The 18,555-nt window shown below is 45.3% G+C and overlaps 1 protein-coding gene across 16 annotated transcripts in view; it reads left to right on the top strand.

Moving 5' to 3' along the window:
* The window catches only part of CADPS2 (calcium dependent secretion activator 2), a 914,362-nt gene that overhangs the window by 448,248 nt on the left and 447,559 nt on the right, over positions 1-18,555 (top strand). For all 16 annotated transcript variants that reach the window (XM_075345069.1, XM_075345070.1, XM_075345068.1 and 13 more), the window contains exon 14: positions 12,946-13,047. In XM_075345069.1, coding sequence (XP_075201184.1) covers positions 12,946-13,047 — 102 coding nt within the window. The remainder of the gene's footprint in view (positions 1-12,945; positions 13,048-18,555) is intronic.

Raw genomic sequence — 18,555 nt, 5'->3', positions numbered from 1 at the left:
TTACTCCATAAAAACAAACCAGCATATACGGCAGATATTCCATTAATTCAAAAGAACACCACCACGTCTATTCAGACCCCAATCTACCAGTTACTACAAAAATGACGCAAAACTAATATTCTCGTTGAGGCCAGATGGATGAACAGTACCAAGTGTGTATATTCATCTGGCCTCAAGCTGAGCAAGTCGCCTGCTGACTTCACCACCTCTCGCGCCTAGATCTACCTGGTCAATTCCCCTGACCCTGAACAGGCTACTATTAGAAGCATGATGATTCCGGAAATGCTTCGGGATGGTTTTGAGACTTGCAACATCCTTCTCATCGCGGGCAGCCTCAATACCCAACACATGCTCGCGAACACGTACCTTCAACTTACGTGTAGTAAGACCGATATATATTTTAGGACACGAACAAGTAGCATAGTATATGACTGCTCTTGAACTACAACTACTGATCTGGCTTATATATCCTGAGTCATATTGCAAAGGATTGTTGAAAATACACTTGTGACTTTTAGGATCGCTACTTCCAATAGGTGGCGCTGTGCTAGAGTTTGTCTCCTTTACTGGAGAGACAATTTGAATATTTCTTAGAGGGGCGTGGCAGCTATAAGTCCCCTTACCTGGCAGCCAGACTGGCTTGCAAAGTCTCCTTAAGGAGAATAGTGTTCCCCCGTGGTCCCCACATAGCTTTCTCATGAGCCAGATCAGACACCCCCATACTTTGCACTGACGAGGGGCAAGCACCCCGAAACACCGTGTCTGCAAATTGGGATTCTGATCTGGCTTATATATCCTGAGTCATATTGCAAAGGATTGTTGAAAATCCACTTGTGACTTTTAGGATCGCTACTTCCAATAGGTGGCGCTGTGCTAGAGTTTGTCTCCTTTACTGGAGAGACAATTTGAATATTTCTTAGAGGGGCGTGGCAGCTATAAGTCCCCTTACCTGGCAGCCAGACTGGCTTGCAAAGTCTCCTTAAGGAGAATAGTGGTCCCCACATAGCTTTCTCATGAGCCAGATCAGACACCCCCATACTTTGCACTGACGAGGGGCAAGCACCCCGAAACACCATGTCTGCAAATTGGGATTCTGATCTGGCTTATATATCCTGAGTCATATTGCAAAGGATTGTTGAAAATCCACTTGTGACTTTTAGGATCGCTACTTCCAATAGGTGGCGCTGTGCTAGAGTTTGTCTCCTTTACTGGAGAGACAACTTGAACTACAAGTAATTCTTTTTTTTATCTTATAAATATGAGAATTCTTGACGTCAGTGAAGGTACTCTCGCGGCATATGTTGGGGCAGGCTACACATTCCCCACAAGGAAAACACCCCACTTTTATGTTGGTTTTGAATGTACTTAGAAAGGTCTTTTCAATCTCATCACCCTCATAATGACTATGGACAAGATGGTCACGCAGGTTTCTAGACCTACGCATGGTGATAGAGAGATGTTCCGGGATGATTTTATTTAGTGTTACATCAGCCTGCAGAATAGGCCATGCCTTGTTAAGGCATTCACGTATCGAGGGGATCTGGGAGTTGTAGTTCGTAATAAAACGAATCTGGTCAGCAGGTGCAGGTCTAGAGGTAGGATACAGCAGTGAGCTCCTTGAGGAATATTTAGCTCTATGATAAGCTTTTTTAATAATTCTTCTGCTGTATCCCCTCTCTTTAAATCTTTCTGTCAGAGCCGAGGCCTGTCTCTCAAAGTCCTTATCTGAAGAACAGATCCTCCTTAGTTGGAGGAACTGTCCGATTGGTACAGACTTAATCATAAACCGCGGATGAGAGGATGAAGCGTGAAGAAGCATGTTAGTTGAGGTTGGCTTCCGATATAAATCTGTTTGCAGGACATCATCGGCATCCCTTCGAACCAGAACATCCAGGAATTCAATTTCATCAGATGACCACTTAAAAGTGACCCTAATGTTACGCCTAATCGAGTTTACTCCCTCCATAAACAAATTAAGCTTATCAAGAGACCCCTGCCAGATAAGGAAGACATCATCGATGTACCGCGCCTAAAATAGGACGCGGTCCATCAATGGCTTCCCATCTGCAGGGAGAGGTCCCTCTCCCACAGCCCCAGGAATAAATTAGCATACTCTGGGGCGAAAGCCGCCCCCATTGCTGTACCCTGGAGCTGTCTATGTATGGGATTCTGGCAGTATTATAGGTGTATCGTTCCAGCTTTATCAGGCTAGATACACTAGTTGGGTAATTTTGACTATATTGAAGATGGTCCATACACAATGAGGTATAATTGTATGCAATGATATAGTCGTTGTGTATATGTGTGAGCTAATTTATGAGGTAGATATGTGTTATTGACCATCCATATATGTCTAGCGGTACATATATACTTATGAGTACTGCCCCTTGTATACATGCTTTAAGAGAGCCCTTTTTCATTATTATCAATTAGCCGCACCTTATAAGTGTCTGTAAGGAAGGCTTTGAATCCTCCAAATAATTTTTTGTAATATTGTGACCAAGTGAAACCATTGAAATGGATTGCAGATTTATATGAGTAATTCATGCAATGTATTTTAGATTTTAAGGTATGATCCTGTCTTGAGCATAACAATTACTAAGCATATATTGTTGTTCCTTACCATTACCTGCACTAATGAATATTTATATCTATATCTAATAAAAAATAAATTTGTATTCAATCACGTGTTTGGGCTTTTATGATCGCTCCTCTTTTTTTCTCCTTTTTCGCTTTATCAGACGCACTTTTGTTCCCCCAAACTTTGGGGGAAAGTAGGGGGTGCGTCTTATAAACCGAATATACGGGGCGGGGGTGTGCATATTTATATATATATATATATATATATATGTATGTATGTATGTGTGTGTGTGTATATATATATATATATATATATATATATATATATATATATATATATATATATATTATACTGCAGGGTCCGCTCTTGAGCGGTGCTGGGGGCAGGTGACAGCTGCGAGTGGCAGCATTTGATCTCCTGCTCCCGCTCATATAATATGCACAGCCGCTGTCCATCAGCAGCATGGTGCTGAAACTGCATCACGCTGAGGGGCTGGGGCAGCGGGGCATATTATATGTGCCTGTGCTCCCATTGATCTCACATGATCCCCCCTGTGTTAGATATGGCCCCCGTGCTGCTGCCCATAGTAAAATAAAAAAGCTTTATTTACCTCCAGCGCTGATCTCCGGTCTCCTGCTGCTGTTGTCTGTGATAAGGCACGAAGAGATGATATCACTCTGCCGTGCCGATCATATGACCGGCAGCAAGAACCAGGAAGTGCAGGAAGCCGGGGCTCAACTGCGAGGTGGGAGACACGTGGAGGGACAGCGCTGAGAAGGTAAGGAAAGTGTTTTATTTTATTATGGGCAGCAGCATGGGGGGCATATCTAACACAGGGGAGATGTGCCATCTATAGTGGCCATGGGCAGCACACATGGGGGGCATATATAACACAGGGGAGATGTGCCATCTATAGTGGCCATGGGCAGCACACATGGGGGCCATATCTAACACAGGGGAGATGTGCCATCTATAGTGGCCATGGGCAGCACACATGGGGGGCATATCTAACACAGGGGAGATGTGCCATCTCTAGTGGCCATGGGCAGCACACATGGGGGCCATATCTAACACAGGGGAGGTGTGCCATCTATCGGGGCCATGGGAAGCACACATGGGGGCCATATCAAACACAGGGGAGGTGTACCATCTACAGGGGCCATGGGCAGCACAAATGGGGGCCATACCAAACACAGGGGAGGTGTGCCATCTATAGTGGCCATGGGCACTGTGCTCCCTTTGATCTCACATGATCCCCCCTGTGTTAGATATGGCCCCCGTGCTGCTGCCCATAGTAAAATAAAAAAGCTTTACTTACCTCCAGCGCTGATCTCCGGTCTCCTGCTGCTGTTGTCTGTGATAAGGCACGAAGAGATGATATCATTCTGCCGTGCCGATCACATGACCGGCAGCAAGAACCAGGAAGTGCAGGAAGCCGGGGCTCAACTGCGATGTGGGAGACACGAGGAGGGACAGCGCTGAGAAGGTAAGGAAAGTGTTTTATTTTATTATGGGCAGCAGCATGGTGGGCATATCTAACACAGGGGAGATGTGCCATCTATAGGGGCCAAGGGCAGCTGTATGGGGGCCATATCTAAAAGGGGAGATGTGCCATCTATAGGGGCCATGGGCAGCTGTATGGGGGCCATATCAAACACAGGGGACATGTGCCATCTATAGGGGCCATGGGCAACACACATGGGGGGCATATCTAACACAGGGGAGATGTGCATTCTATAGTGGCCATGGGCAGCACACATGGGGGGCATATCTAACACAGGGGAGATGTGCCATCTATAGGGGCCATGGGCAGCACACATGGGGCCATATCTAACACAGGGGAGGTGTGCCATCTATAGGGGCCATGGGCAGCACACATGGGGGACATATCAAACACAGGGGAGGTGTACCATCTATAGGGGCCATGGGCAGCACACATGGGGGCCATATCAAACACAGGGGAGGTGTGCCATCTATAGGGGCCATGGGCAGCACAGGGGGACGTGTCCCAGCACAAGGGGGCTATATTCAATATAAGGGGGCCATATCCAGATTAAGGGGGGCTAATTTTAGGATGGGGGCTATGAGGTGCGTCTTATAAAGCGAAAAATTCAGTACTTTGTCTGTATTTATCATTTAAATCACATATTAGTATTGAAATATAGAGAAATCCGAAGGATTTGTGCTGCTGAAGTATATTTTATGAGTTTTCTTTACTATATTTTAGAAGTAATAGTGAATGTATGAAAAGTTACATCATAGCAAGATACTTATAAGCTTGGTTTTGCTAGGACATGATGTCACTGAGGGAATGAATTAAAAATGAAGTGAAATTTGCTGCTGGAGTCTTTAAAGAAAATGATCATTAAGTTAGTACAGAATCTTTTACCTCCACCCAACAGCTTAATTACAAGAAATCGTCTTATTGTACTGCTCATACAGTTTTTACAGCATAATGTCTGTGCTTGCTAACCAAAATAATAAAAATCATCTAATGCATTTGGATTGTAGTGACTGAATAAGATCAACTGCAGCAACAAGTGAACAAGTCCTGCACTGCCTGCCCTCAGATTACCTCCAGGTTCAGTGGCTCACGTGCTGATGACTGCCATATAGCGCTGGTTTGCAGGCGCAGCGTGCTGGTCGGTGATGAGCAGCTAGGAGATCCAACAACAGGAAGATGAAAAATCGACCGCAAACAGCTGCTATGCCAAACAAATTCTTTTTTATTCAAGCGTTCTTTTCATCGGTGCAGATAAAATTGCGGGAGGTGGCTTGGATTCGCATCCAAGCCACCTCCCGCAATTTTATCTGCACCGATGAAAAGAACGCTTGAATAAAAAAGAATTTGTTTGGCATAGCAGCTGTTTGCGGTCGATTTTTCATCTTCCTGTTGTTGGATCTCCTAACTGAATAAGATCAATATATACCAACAATATTAAAAGTGTAATAAGGGCATGGCCATGTAGTCCTTGTAAACAGCTGGCTAGCATCTTTTACATTGGTGAAAAGTTTGCAGTGGTCTCTTAATCTTTGCAGGAGATGTGTGTGTGTGTGTGTGTATATATATATATATATATATATATATATATATATAATATATGCCTTATTCTGTCTGTCTGTCTTGCTCCAAAATGACGCCATTACAGTGACGACCGTGGCCACAGCGCGTGCGCTAAAGAGCCTGCGACCAACGGCTCAGCTAAGGCTCCCTGCACACGTAACCAGGGTACACATCGGGTTACTAAGCAAAGAGCTTTGCTTAGTTACCTGATATTTACCCTGGCTACATGTGCAAGGAGCCAGCGCTAAGCGGTGTACGCTGGTAACCAAGGTAAATATCGGGTAACCAAGCAAAGCGCTTTGCTTAGTTACCCGATATTTACCCTGGCTATGTGTGCAGGGAGCCTAACTGAACAGCCCAAACTACGGGCCGACAGGACGACGCCGGACACTTCCCCGCTCGGCTCTGCCCCCCATCCCCCCCGCACTCCATATGTATATACTGAAAACACACACACACCTGGATAGTCACCTGTCCCCAGCCATGCAGTCCCCGGAACTGACGTCCTCAGGGCCATGGGCCCACTCTGCTCCTCCTATCCCGCACTTCGCCCCCCGCACACATTAGGCTGTTTTCACACTTGCGTTGTGAGGCATCCGTCACAGTGAGTTAGGTGACGGATGCGTTGCAAATAGTTTGCTAATAAAGTAATGGATTCCTGTAAAAGAACGTTTTGCGTTTTTTTTTGTTTTTTTGTTTTTTTAATGTTTCGCTGTGAAAAGGAGATTTGCGGTCGGGATTAGAGAGAGAGGTAACCGTAAATCCCCTAAGTGACTGCAGTGAGCCGCGTGAAACCACAGCTGACGTCCTCCACCCAAGAGCTGTGTCTGCGGGTCACCTAAATGAGGGCACAGCTGATCGCGCGGCTCACTTCAGTTTCTGAATGGAGCTGATAGAGAGCGGTCGTGTTCTACTGCCGCTCCTGTCAGCTTCATGTAGCAGAGCTGAAAGCGTTGTGGGACCTCTGTGGATTACGTCGGACCTGGAGGGGTATTTGGGGGTTTAATAAAGTGGTGAAAGAGGGGGGGGTTTGTCTTTTATTCCAAATAAAGGATTTGTTCGGGTTAATGTGTTTATTTTCTTTAACTTACAGGTTAATCATGTAAGGTATCTCGGGGAGACGCCTGCCATGATTAACTTGGGACTTAGTGGCAGCTATGGGCTGCTGCCATTAACTCCTTATTACCTCGATTGCCACAGCACTAGGGCAATTCGGGATGAGCCGGATAGTCCCGGGACTGACGCATCTAATGGATGCGGCAATTCCGGGCGGCTGCTGGCTGATGTTATTAGGCTGGGGGGCTTCCCATAACGTGGGGCTCCCCATCCTGAAAATACCAGCCTTCAGCCGTGTGGCTTTATCTTGGCTGGTATCAAAATTGAGGGGGACCGCACGTCGTTTTTTTTTAATTATTTATTTTACTGCACGATATAGATCCACCCACCGGTGGCTGTAATTGGTTGCAGTGAGGTAGCTGTCACTCAGCGTGGGGGCGGGTCTGACTGCAACCAATCATAGGCACCGGTGGGCGGGGGAAGCAGGGAATACGATTGAATAATGAGCGGCCAGCATTTTCAAAAGAGGAAAAGCCGCTGGAGCTTTGTGCAGCCGTACCCGTGATCAGTGAGTATGAGAGAGGGAGAAGAGGGGGGGAGAGAGACCAGGAGTGATTTTAAACAATTTAGATCATTCTGCTGGACATGCTGAGCATGCTCAGTAGAACGTAGCGGAATTTGTCAGCAGATTCCGCCACTTAGCGCAAAGCGGCGGAATCCGCCACCATAAACAATCATTAGACATCTTGGCGGATTCCAACAGAATCTGTCAATGTGTATTATTTTAACGACCCAACAAACGCGACATGTAGCGTTCCCTCCGCCCAACGCTGCGTCAAAATAACGACTCAGCGTTGTCCAGCGGATGCAACGCAGGCACTTGCATTACAGTACGTTGTCAATACAAGTCTATGGAGAATATCGCAGTACGTTAACGGACTGCGCTATTCTCCATAGTGGTGGATTGCGCTAAACGCAAGTGTGAAAGCGCCCTTACCCCGCAGGATGGGGGCACATGTCAGGATGGTGGCTGCACCACGATAGGGGCACATACCAGCATTGGGCACATCACAGCATCAGCATATTTTTACTGAACTTTACACTGTTCATGGCCTCTTTCATTACAAGCCATGGACATCATTAAACATTAGACTCATCTATTAAAACTGTTCCTTCTGTTGTTTGTCATTCTAAAACCAATAAACAATTATAGGAATACTAAATTACTGTAAACCTAATCTATCCAGTCCTATCATTACCTTATTATTCAATCTGCTAACCTACATACACATGCTAGACTACCCGATACGTTAGAATCGGGCCACCTTCTAGTATATATATATATATATATATATATATATATATAGTACAGACCAAAAGTTTGGACACACCTCCTCATTCAAAGAGTTTTCTTTATTTTCATGACTCTAAAAATTGTAGATTTACATTGAAGGCATCAAAACTATGAATTAAAACATGTGGAATGAAATACTTAAGTGTGAAACAACTGAAAATATGTCTTTTATATTCTAGGTTCTTCAAAGTAGTCACCTTTTGCTTTCATTACTACTTAGCACACTCTTGGCATTCTCTTGATGAGCTTCAAGAGGTAGTCACCGGTTTTCCAACAGTCTTGAGGGAGTTCCCAGAGATGCTTAGCAGTTGTTTGCCCTTTTGCCTTCACTCTGCGGTCCAGCTCACTCCAAACCATCTCAACTGGGTTCAGGTCTGGTGACTGTGGAGACCAGGTAATCTGGCGTAGCACCCCATCACTCTCCTTCTTAGTCAAATATCCCTTACACAGCCTGGAGGTGTGTTTGGGGTCATTTTCCTGTTGAAAAAAAATTATGGTCCAAATAAACGCAAACCGGATGGAATAGCATGCCGCTGCAAGAGGCTGTGGTAGGCATGCTGGTTCTGTATGCCTTCAATTTTGAATAAATCCCCAACCGTGAAAGCAGCAAAGCACCCCCACACCATCACACCTCCTCCTCCATGCTTCACGGTGGGAACCAGCCACGTAGAGTCCATCCATTCACCTTTTCTACAAAGACACGGTGGTTGGATCCAAAGATCTCAAATTTGGACTCATCAGACCAAAGCACAGATTTGCACTGGTCTAATGTCCATTTCTTGTGTTCTTTAGCTCAAACAAGTCTCTTCTGCTTGTTGCTAGTCCTTAGCAGTGGTTTCCTAGCATCTATTTTACCATGAAGGGCTGCTGCACAAAGTCTCCTCTTAATAGTTGTTGTAGAGATGAGAAGGTGTGTCCAAACGTTTGGTCTGTACACACACACCACACACACACACACACACACATATATATATATACACACACACACAGTATATAATGTGACAATATATAGTTGTATAAAAATAATTAAAGAATGATGTAGCGCTCCGCGGTATTTTTGATTCTCAGTGCAGACATAGAGGATGGTTATAGGCTGCCACCCCCCATTGGCCTGGATTTACATAGACTGGCAATCAAAATACAGGGAAGCCCATTTTTTTTAATTATTTAAAAATATTATTAAAAAAAAACGCGTGGGCTCCCGCCGTATTTTGATTGTCACTAAGGTAAAGCCAGGCAGCTAGGGGCTAGGATTCTCGGCAGCCCGCAGCCACCCCTGTAAATGGCGCATTGTTTCTTAGCGCCATTTCCAGGCACTTTACCCGATTCGTCCAGCGGTTTAGGCGGTGGCATGCTGGGTAATAAAGGGGTTAATTCCTAGCTCTGTATTCTCAGATGGTACAAAGCCCAAAATTCATGGTGTCATGTCAAATTAGACATGGCCACCATGAATTTCTAATAAACAGTAAAAAAAAAAACAAAAAAAAAACCACGACACCGAAAAAATGTATTAGAAATAAAACAAAAAAAAACATTTAGAGACTTCATCTTTAGTATAAAAAAAATCCTTAGTTCGACGTAGTTCACAGAGACAGCAATGTCAGCTTCATCACTGTACAGACACAGTCTATACAAAGTGAGAAGCAGAGAGAGCATTGTCAGCTCTGCTACATCGCTCTTCAATGACGTCATAGTCATGTGACCAGTTTGTAAGCCAATGTCTTTACAACATTAATATCAGAACGGTCACATAGCTATGACGTCAGAGAAAGTCCTTTAACCCAGGGGGCACAGCAATGATCTGACTCAGAAGCAGAAGCGGCCGTGAGTCTGAAGGACGCGTCGCAGGACCTGTAAGTATGATCATAATGTTTTTTAATAATGTGCTTTTTTATTCTTTTTTTTTACAGCCCCTGGACCCGATCTGTAACACGAGCTTCCCAGTAAAGCTCGTGATCGGGATCATGTAACCAATCACTATGTGATCGGTACGATCCCCGATATTTACAGTTCGGGATCGCCCATCACTTTGCAACCTTCTGCTCTACCTCTATATTGGCTACTTTCATGGATTAGTGTAGTCAAATTATTGAAACTTTGTGTTTAAATGTGAAAATACAGTAGTACTGTCTAGTCGCTAGAGTACCTTAAAGAGTAACCGTCAATAGTATACTTTAAAATATTAAAATTAAAAATATACAGTGGGTACAGAAAATATTCAGACCCCTTAAAAATGTTTCACTTTGTTTCATTGCAGCCATTTGGTAAATTCAAAAAAAGTTATTTTTTTTTCTCATTAATTTACACTCTGCACCCGATCTTGACAGAAAAAAACTGAAATGTAGACATTTTTACAAATGTGTTAAATAAGAAAACCTGAAATATCACAAGGTCATTAGTATTCAGCCCCTTTGCTCAGTATTGAGTAGAAGCTTCCTTTTGAACTAGTACAGCCATGAGTCTTCTTGGGAATGATGCAACAAGTCTTTCACACCTGGATGTGGGTATCCTCTGCCATTCTTCCTTGCAGATCCTCTCCAGTTCCGTCTGGTTGGATGATGAACGTTGGTGGACTGCCATTTTCAGGTCTCTCCAGAGATGCTCATTTGGGTTTTAGTCAGGGCTCTGGCTGGGCCAGTCAAGAATGGTCACAGAGTGGTTCTGAAGCCACTCCTTTGTTATTTTAGCTGTGTGCTTAGGGTCATTTTCTTGTTGGAAGGTGAACCTTCAGCCAAGTCTGAGGTCCAGAGAACTCTAAAAGAGGTTTTCTTCAGGATATCTCTGTACTTGGCCGCATTCATATTTCCTTCAGTTAACACCAGTTGCCCTGTCCCTGCAGCTGAAAAATACCCCCACAGCATGAAGCTGCCACCACCATGTTTCACTGTTGGGATTGTATTGGACAGGTGATGAGCAGTGCCTGGTCTTCTCCACACATACCACTTAGAAGTATCACCAAAAAGTTCTATCTTTGTCTCATCAGACCAGAGAATCTTATTTCTCATAATCTAGGCGTCCTTCATGTGTTTTTTATTTTTGCAAACTCTATGCGGGCTTTCATATGTCTTGGACTGAGGAGAAGCTTCCGTCAGGCCACTCTGCCATAAAGGTCCGACTGGTAGAGGGCTGCAGTGATAGTTGACTTTGGGAAATTTTCTCCCATCTCCCTACTGCATCTCTGGAGTTCAGCCACAGTGATCTTGGGGTTCTTCTTTACCTTTCTCACCAAGGGTCTTCTCCCACGGTTGCTCAGTTTGGCTGGACAGCCAGGTCTAGGAAGAGTTCTGGTGGTCCCAAACATCTTCCATTTAAGGAATAAGGAGGCCACTGTGCTCCTAGGAACCTTGAGTATTGCAGAAATTCTTTTGTAACTTTGGCCAGATCTTTGCCTTGCCACAAATCTGTCTCTGGGCTCCTTGGGCAGTTCTTTTGACCTCATGATTTTCATTTGGCCTGACATGCACTGTGTCTTAAGGTCCAGTCACACTAAGCAACTTACCAGCGATCCCAACAACGATAGGGATCGCTGGTAAGTTGCTAGGAGGTTGCTGGTGAGATGTCACACTGCGACGCTCCAGCGATCCCACCAGCAACCTGACCTGTCAGGGATCGCTGGAGCGTCGCTACACGAGTTGCTGGTGAGCTCACCAGCAACCAGTGACCAGACCTCAGCGCCGCGTGGAAGATGCTGCGCTTGGTAACTAAGGTAAATATCGGGTAACCAACCCGATATTTACCTTGGTTACCAGCGCACGGAGCTACACGTGCAGAGAGCAGGGAGCAGCGCACACTGAGCGCTGGCTCCCTGCTCTCCTAGTTACAGCACACATCGGGTTAATTACCCGATGTGTACTGCAGCTAAATGTGCAGAGAGCAGGGAGCAGCGCACAATGCTTAGCGCTGGCTCCCTGCTCTCCTAGCTACAGCACACATCGGGTTAATTAACCCGATATGTCCTGCAGCTACATGTGCACAGAGCAGGAGCCGGCACTGACAGTGAGAGCGGCGGAGGCTGGTAACAAAGGTAAATATCGGGTAACCAAGGACAGGGCTTCTTGGTTACCCGATGTTTACTGTGGTTACCAGCCTCCGCAGAAGCCGGCTCTTGCTGCCTGCACATTTAGTTGTTGCTGTCTCGCTGTCACACACAGCGATCTGTGCTTCACAGCGGAACATCAACAACTAAAAAATGGCCCAGGACATTCAGCAACAACCAACGACCTCACAGCAGGGGCCAGGTTGTTGCTGGATGTCACACACAGCAACATCGCTAGCAACGTCACAAAAGTTGTTTGTTAACAGCGATGTTGCTAGCGATGTTGCTTAGTGTGACGAGGCCTTTAGATAGACAGGTGTGTGCCTTTCCAAATCAAGTCCTATCAGTTTGATTAAACACAGCTGGACTCCAATGAAGGAGTAGAACTTACTTAAAGAGTGACTTAAATATGACTGTTTGAGCAAAGGGTCTGAATACTTATGACCATGTGATATTTCAGTTTTTCTTGTTTAAAAAATGTGCAAAACTTTATACATTTCCGTTTTTTTATGTCAAGATGGGGTGCAGAGTGTACATTAATAAGAAAAAAATGAACTTTTTTGAATTTACCAAAGACTGCAATGAAACAAAGAGTAAAAATTTTAAAGGGATCTGATTACTTTCCTTACCCAGTGTGTATCCTATTAGAAAAATCTGCTTCTTTCTCCTTAACTGATCATATACCCACAGAATACATCAGTCTTCAACGCAGTAAGTAATAGAGATTCATGGTCTGTCTAGTTGGACCTCTTCACATGTACTTATTATACAAGGGAAAGAAATTCATAAAAGATGCAAACTCTAAAAACCTATAAACTATTATAATAGCTAAATAATTAGCTATGTTTTTGCAGGCCTGATGGAATTGGGACTGTTACAGCTGAGGAGCGAGATCGGTTTGAAGAGATTAAAGAGCGGCTTGCAGTGCTTTTGGAGAATCAGATAAGTCACTTTAGGTATTTTATCTTTTTAATACAATTTTAATGGTCTCTAATGTATGTATTAAAATTATAATTTAGTTCTAAGGCTATAGATCCTTCATTTTTGTTTTGTGGCTTGAAAATTATAAATATATGTAATTTAATTTCTGGATTGTATATTAAGTTCTTTTATGTTGAATTCTTGTCTAAAATGCATCTACTGTGGGATGTAAACGTTTGGGCACTCCTCAATATTACTGTTATTGTGTACAATTAAGCAAGTTGAAGATAAAATGATCTCTAAAAGGCATACATTTTTAAGATGACACATTTCCTTTCCTCTGTATTTTAGCCAAAAAATACAATTTATATTTTCATCTTTTTCATTTTAAATTTAACCAAAAAAGGACAATGCTCTTTTGAGCTCTAGCAACAGATTTTCAATGATGTTCAGATCAGTGGACTGTGAGGCCCATTGTAAAACCCTCAGCTTGTGCCTTTTGAGTTAGTTTATTGTAGTCTTTTGTGGATTTTGACGTTTTTTTAGGATCACTATCCATTTTTTTTTTAATCCGGTTCATTTTTATTAACCTTAATCAACGTAATTGCACAATACAAATAGTATAGACTTTTCCCCAGCAAAAACAATACAGAGAAAAAAGGAAAAAACACAGTCACAAAAACAAGCACCTAAGTTGTACAGTGAACAGTACTTCTGTCATCCATACCTAACATTCTCAAGGTCGGGAATTTAGAGAAAACCCGCAAATTGGGTTTTTCAGGGTCACAGAGACGAAGTCCAAATCAATCTGCGCAGATGTATGTATAAATAAAATCTTTATTTATTTTCTGTATGAGGAGCAATAACCACACAGAGATGTATCTCTATTCAGGAGAAGCTCAATGGTCTTCTGATCCATATATTGTAAAATACACACCGTTTTTCAGTTCAACATTGTCCCTGATTGGTCAGAGATATCCAGCAATGTTCATACAGTACGTCATCACCCTGCTTCTTGCTTTTTTTTTTCTTAAATTCTTTATTTATGCAACAGACCCTTACAAGCCATAAAGCAATCTGCTGAAAAAAAAAAAAAACATTTGAGTTTGATAGTATACATCTCAGAACAAAATCATTAGCATCTGAGCAATCCCCGCAAATTGTCGAGCAGGTCCGTTCCTTTTCAAATTTTTAACATAAACAAGGGAGAAAAGTGCCGTAAAGAAAGGCAAAAGTGCCTAAAGATCACTCAGACACCTCTCAGCAGGGGAGGGTTCACACTAGATGGAAAGAGGGGGATGTAGAAGAAGGGTAGAAGGGGGAAAAGATAAGGCAGAGCAGGGGAGAGATGGAAGAAGAGAAGAGAGAGAGGAAGAAAAAGAAAAAAAAAGGGGGGGGAGAGAGTTTCCCAGGGGGGAAGAGCCAATGGCAAAGGAGTATTCATACCTCCTACGCATCGCATATCAGGAGGTCGTATTCATTAGAAAGCTTAAATTCCAACCAGGGTTGACCGGTCCCGCAGAAGCGCTCGTACCGGTCATACAACGAGGGGGTCAGTTCCTCCATTTGTAGGAGGTCATTAACCCTGGAGGCCCAGAGGGACAGGGTGGGGGGTGCGTCCAACTTCCACTTCAAGGGGATGCAGAAGCGAATGTTTGTACGATGAGACCGACATTTCAGTCAATTGCCACAGGAACAGCTCCGGACCCAGACCCTGCGTCGTTCCAGTCACGTGTTTGATCACCTCCCCCACTCCATCCCAGAACCCCCGAAGTGGCGGACAAGGCCATAATATGTGCACAAAGTCACCCTCAGCCGTCCCACATCTCCAATATTGGGGATCTACTCCCGGAAACATCTTGTGTAATCTGGATGCGACCCTATACCACCTCGCCAGGAGTTTAAAGTTGGACTCCTGAAGTCTGGAACTTATAGAGGTCGTGTGTGCAAGCAACAAGATTTTAGTCTTTTGTGTGGCCGTCAAGGAAAGTCCCAGGTCACGTTCCCAATGTGTGAGATATATGGGAGGGGGAGGTCACCTAGCATCCCATATACCAGGGAAAGAGAATGTCGTAGCACACCTTCCCCTATAGATAGCTTTTCAAACTCCGTGGGATGGGCCGAATAGAGCGAGCAGTCAGGGAGAGAGCTAATTTGAGTTGCATGGACCTCCAAGTTCCCAACTGTTTCAGTGTCTCACATTCTGTTAGTGCCCTGAGTGAGGGCCAGCCCCCACCTATCTCTAAGTGGCATGCCCGGAAGCGTCCCTCCTCCATCCAATGGCGACAGACTCGGATAGAAATCTGGGGAGCCGATTATGGGCGAGAGCGGCAAGGGCACTGGGAGTAACAAACTACGGACTTGTCGCAGGGAACAGCACTCCAGGGTGGCGCCAATTGTAGGATGATGTCTCAGGTTAGCGGGAAGAGGGCTTAATATCCAAGGGGCTGCAGAAAGACTGACCACAGAGAAACTCTGTTCCAGAGCCACCCAGGGCTTCACTCTGGCATGGCAACACCAGTCAATAATCCTGACCATATGCGAGGCCCAGTAGTAAACCTTCAAGTCAGGGATTCCCATCCCCCCCCTCCTCTTGGGTCTGCTCAGCAAGGAGCGAGAGATTCGAGCCGGCTTATTATCCCAGATGAACTTAGTTTGCAGAGCAGCCAATTCCTTAAAGAAGGAGCTGGGAATCCGTATGGGAAGAGCCTGGAGAAGATAGAGGATGCGAGGGAGGACATTCATTTTAAATATATCATATCTTTCGAACCAGGTAAACCAGCCTTTAGCCCATCTGGTACAGTCCTCCCTGATAGTCCCAAGGAGGGGGAGGAAGTTCAGCTTGAAGAGCGAATTAGTATCTGCCGCCAACTGAACCCCCAGGTATCCAAAAGATCTAGTGGCCCATTTGAAGCTAAAAGATGACTCGAGTGAGGCAACCATGCCCGGGGACAGGCTCACATTTAGGGCCTCAGATTTAGTCATGTTTATTCTAAAATTGGACAAACCAGAGTAAATCTCAAATTCCCGCAGTAAGTTGGGCAGAGAGACCTGGGGATTAGTAAGAAAAAATAAGAGATCGTCCGCGTAGGCCGCAATTTTAAATTCATTTGCTTTGATCTGAGGGCCAGTGATGTCACAGTTTCTTCTAATATGACACAGTAAGGGTTCCAGGGTCAAAACGAATATTAAGGGAGAGAGGGGACACCCCTGCCTAGTCCCGTTCGCTATCGGGAACTTGTCGGAGAGGAGGCCATTCACCCTGACCACTGCAGTGGGGTTGCTGTAAAGAGAGCCAATCCATCTCAGCATAGATCTGCCCAGCCCAACCGCCCTCAAGGGCTCTGTCATGAACTCCCAATTGACTCGATCAAAAGCCTTTTCGGCGTTTGTAGAAAGAAGCATCATCGGCAGCTTCTCTAGGCAGGCTTTATGGACCAGATTTAAGGCTTTTGTCGTGTTATCCCTGGCTTCTCTCCCCCCAGGAATCCGATCTGATCCGGATGGATGAGCCCCCCCATCAGAGGAGAAAGTCTGTCTGCCAGGATTTTCGCAAAAAGTTTCAAATTCGTGTTCAACAGGGAAATGGGGAGGTAGCTAGCGCACTGGGTGAGGTCTTTGCCCTCTTTAGGAATGACGACTATGTTGGCCGACAAAGTATCTCTAGGGATATCCCATACACTGGGGACAGTGTGTCTCATACACTGCGACATTGTTGAAGGCCTGAAGGAAGGGGGTGTATAGTATTGATCCCATCTTTTTATATGTAGGCTAGGGGGAAACCATCAGGGCCCGGGACCTTTCCCTTCGGGGAGTTTTTAATAGCTGCAAGTAATTCTGGCTCTGTAATGGGTCTTTCCAGGCCAGCTGCGTCCTCTGCGCAAAGCCTATTCATACCCGAATTATGGATATTCTACCGGATCCGCAGGCGAAAGTCTGCTCGAGCCTGTTCGGGTCTCGCGCCATCAATAGAATAAAGGGAGGCGTAGAAGTTTCCAAAGGCCGCAGCTATATCACTGGGCAGCGTAGCTATCCTCCCACCCGGGGACCGGACCCGCTGAACATATCCCCGCGTTCTTTGTATTCGTAGCGCTCTGGCCAAGGTTCTGCTGCTCTTATTCCCAAACTCGTAAAAATGTCTCCTGCATTTCACCATGGCGCTCTTTGCCTTATTAGTCAATAGAGTGCGCAGCTCTTCCCTCTTTTTGATCAGGCGAGATCTGGACCCAAGGTCACAAGACCCCTTATGTAGAATCTCTAGCTGGTGAATTTCAGAAAGAAGAACAGCCACCTCCGCCGCACACTCCTTTCTCAACCGCGAACAGTGTTTGATAAAGAGCCCCCGCGCGACACACTTATGGGCCTCCCAGACCATGTTAGGTGACACCTCCCCAGACGTATTTTCCCCAAAGTATTCCGACAAAGCCGATTGGATCTCTCCCATTACTGTCGGGTAATTTAACAAAGAGTTATTTAGCGTCCATTGACACTGTCGACGGGGCAGTCGAGGGAAAGCAAGACCGTGATCAACGCATGGTCAGAGAATTAGATAATTTCAATTGTCGCCGCTAGCAGACCATGAAGATCCCTGTGGTGAGCGAAGAAATGGTCAAGGCGAGAATAACTGTCATGGACTGTAGAGTAGAATGAATAGTCCTTGTCTGATGGGTGTAGTAGCCTCCAAGTGTCTATACACTGGAATTCAATCAACTCCCGCTTGATACGTTGCAGTGCCCGCTGCGGCAAGCATGAAACTCCTCTGGAGTTGTCTATATTAGGTTCTAAGGTGAAGTTGAAGTTTCCCCCCGATCACTAAGGTGCCTTCAGTGAAGTCATCTATTATTTCAAGGAAACGTAAGAGCGTTGTGCATTGCCCTGTATTTGGCAAGTAGATGGCCGCAAATGTGTATACTTGAGAAGCAATGCGCCCCTTCACCAGTAAAAGTCTTCCCTCTCCCTCAGACTTTTGACTCCAATGGCTTCCACTGTAGTGAACCTGCTATTAGCATAGTAGTCCCCCTGGATATGTGGTCGGGAGAGGGAGAATGGAACACCACCGGCTACCTTGTGGCCGACAGCTTGTATGGTTTCTCCAGGCTGTAGTGGGTCTCCTGCAGGAAGGCAACCTGTATACGGTTCTTCCACAGAAGGTTCAAAAGGATAGAGCACTTCCCGGGACCGTGCAACTCTCTCACGTTCAGTGAGCCAATACGTAGCAGGGAACACGTCCTCTTCATCATGAATTGGCCTTGACACCTGGGGAAGTGAAGAAGAGAGAGAGAGAGAGAGAAGAAAAAAAAAGGGGGGGAGAGGGAGTAGGAGGAGGGGGAAGAAAGAGTTGAAGCTTTAGAAGGAAGTGAGAGTAAACGGAGGTTGGGGAGGAGGAGGAGGGTGGTGAGAGGGAAGGTGGTGGAGGAGGGGGGTGTCTGCCCTGCTGAGGAGGAATTCAGACGCGAGTAAAGAACCCGGGAGCAAGCACAAACAATGACACAAAAGAGAAAGATGAAAAGGAGAAAAAGGGGAAAAGATCACACACAGGGTAT

This window comes from Anomaloglossus baeobatrachus, chromosome 4 (assembly GCF_048569485.1).
Source record: "Anomaloglossus baeobatrachus isolate aAnoBae1 chromosome 4, aAnoBae1.hap1, whole genome shotgun sequence".
NCBI classification, from domain to species: Eukaryota; Metazoa; Chordata; class Amphibia; order Anura; family Aromobatidae; genus Anomaloglossus; species Anomaloglossus baeobatrachus.
Note: the sequence above shows the minus strand (reverse complement) of the source record. Positions and strands in the feature narration are given on the sequence as shown.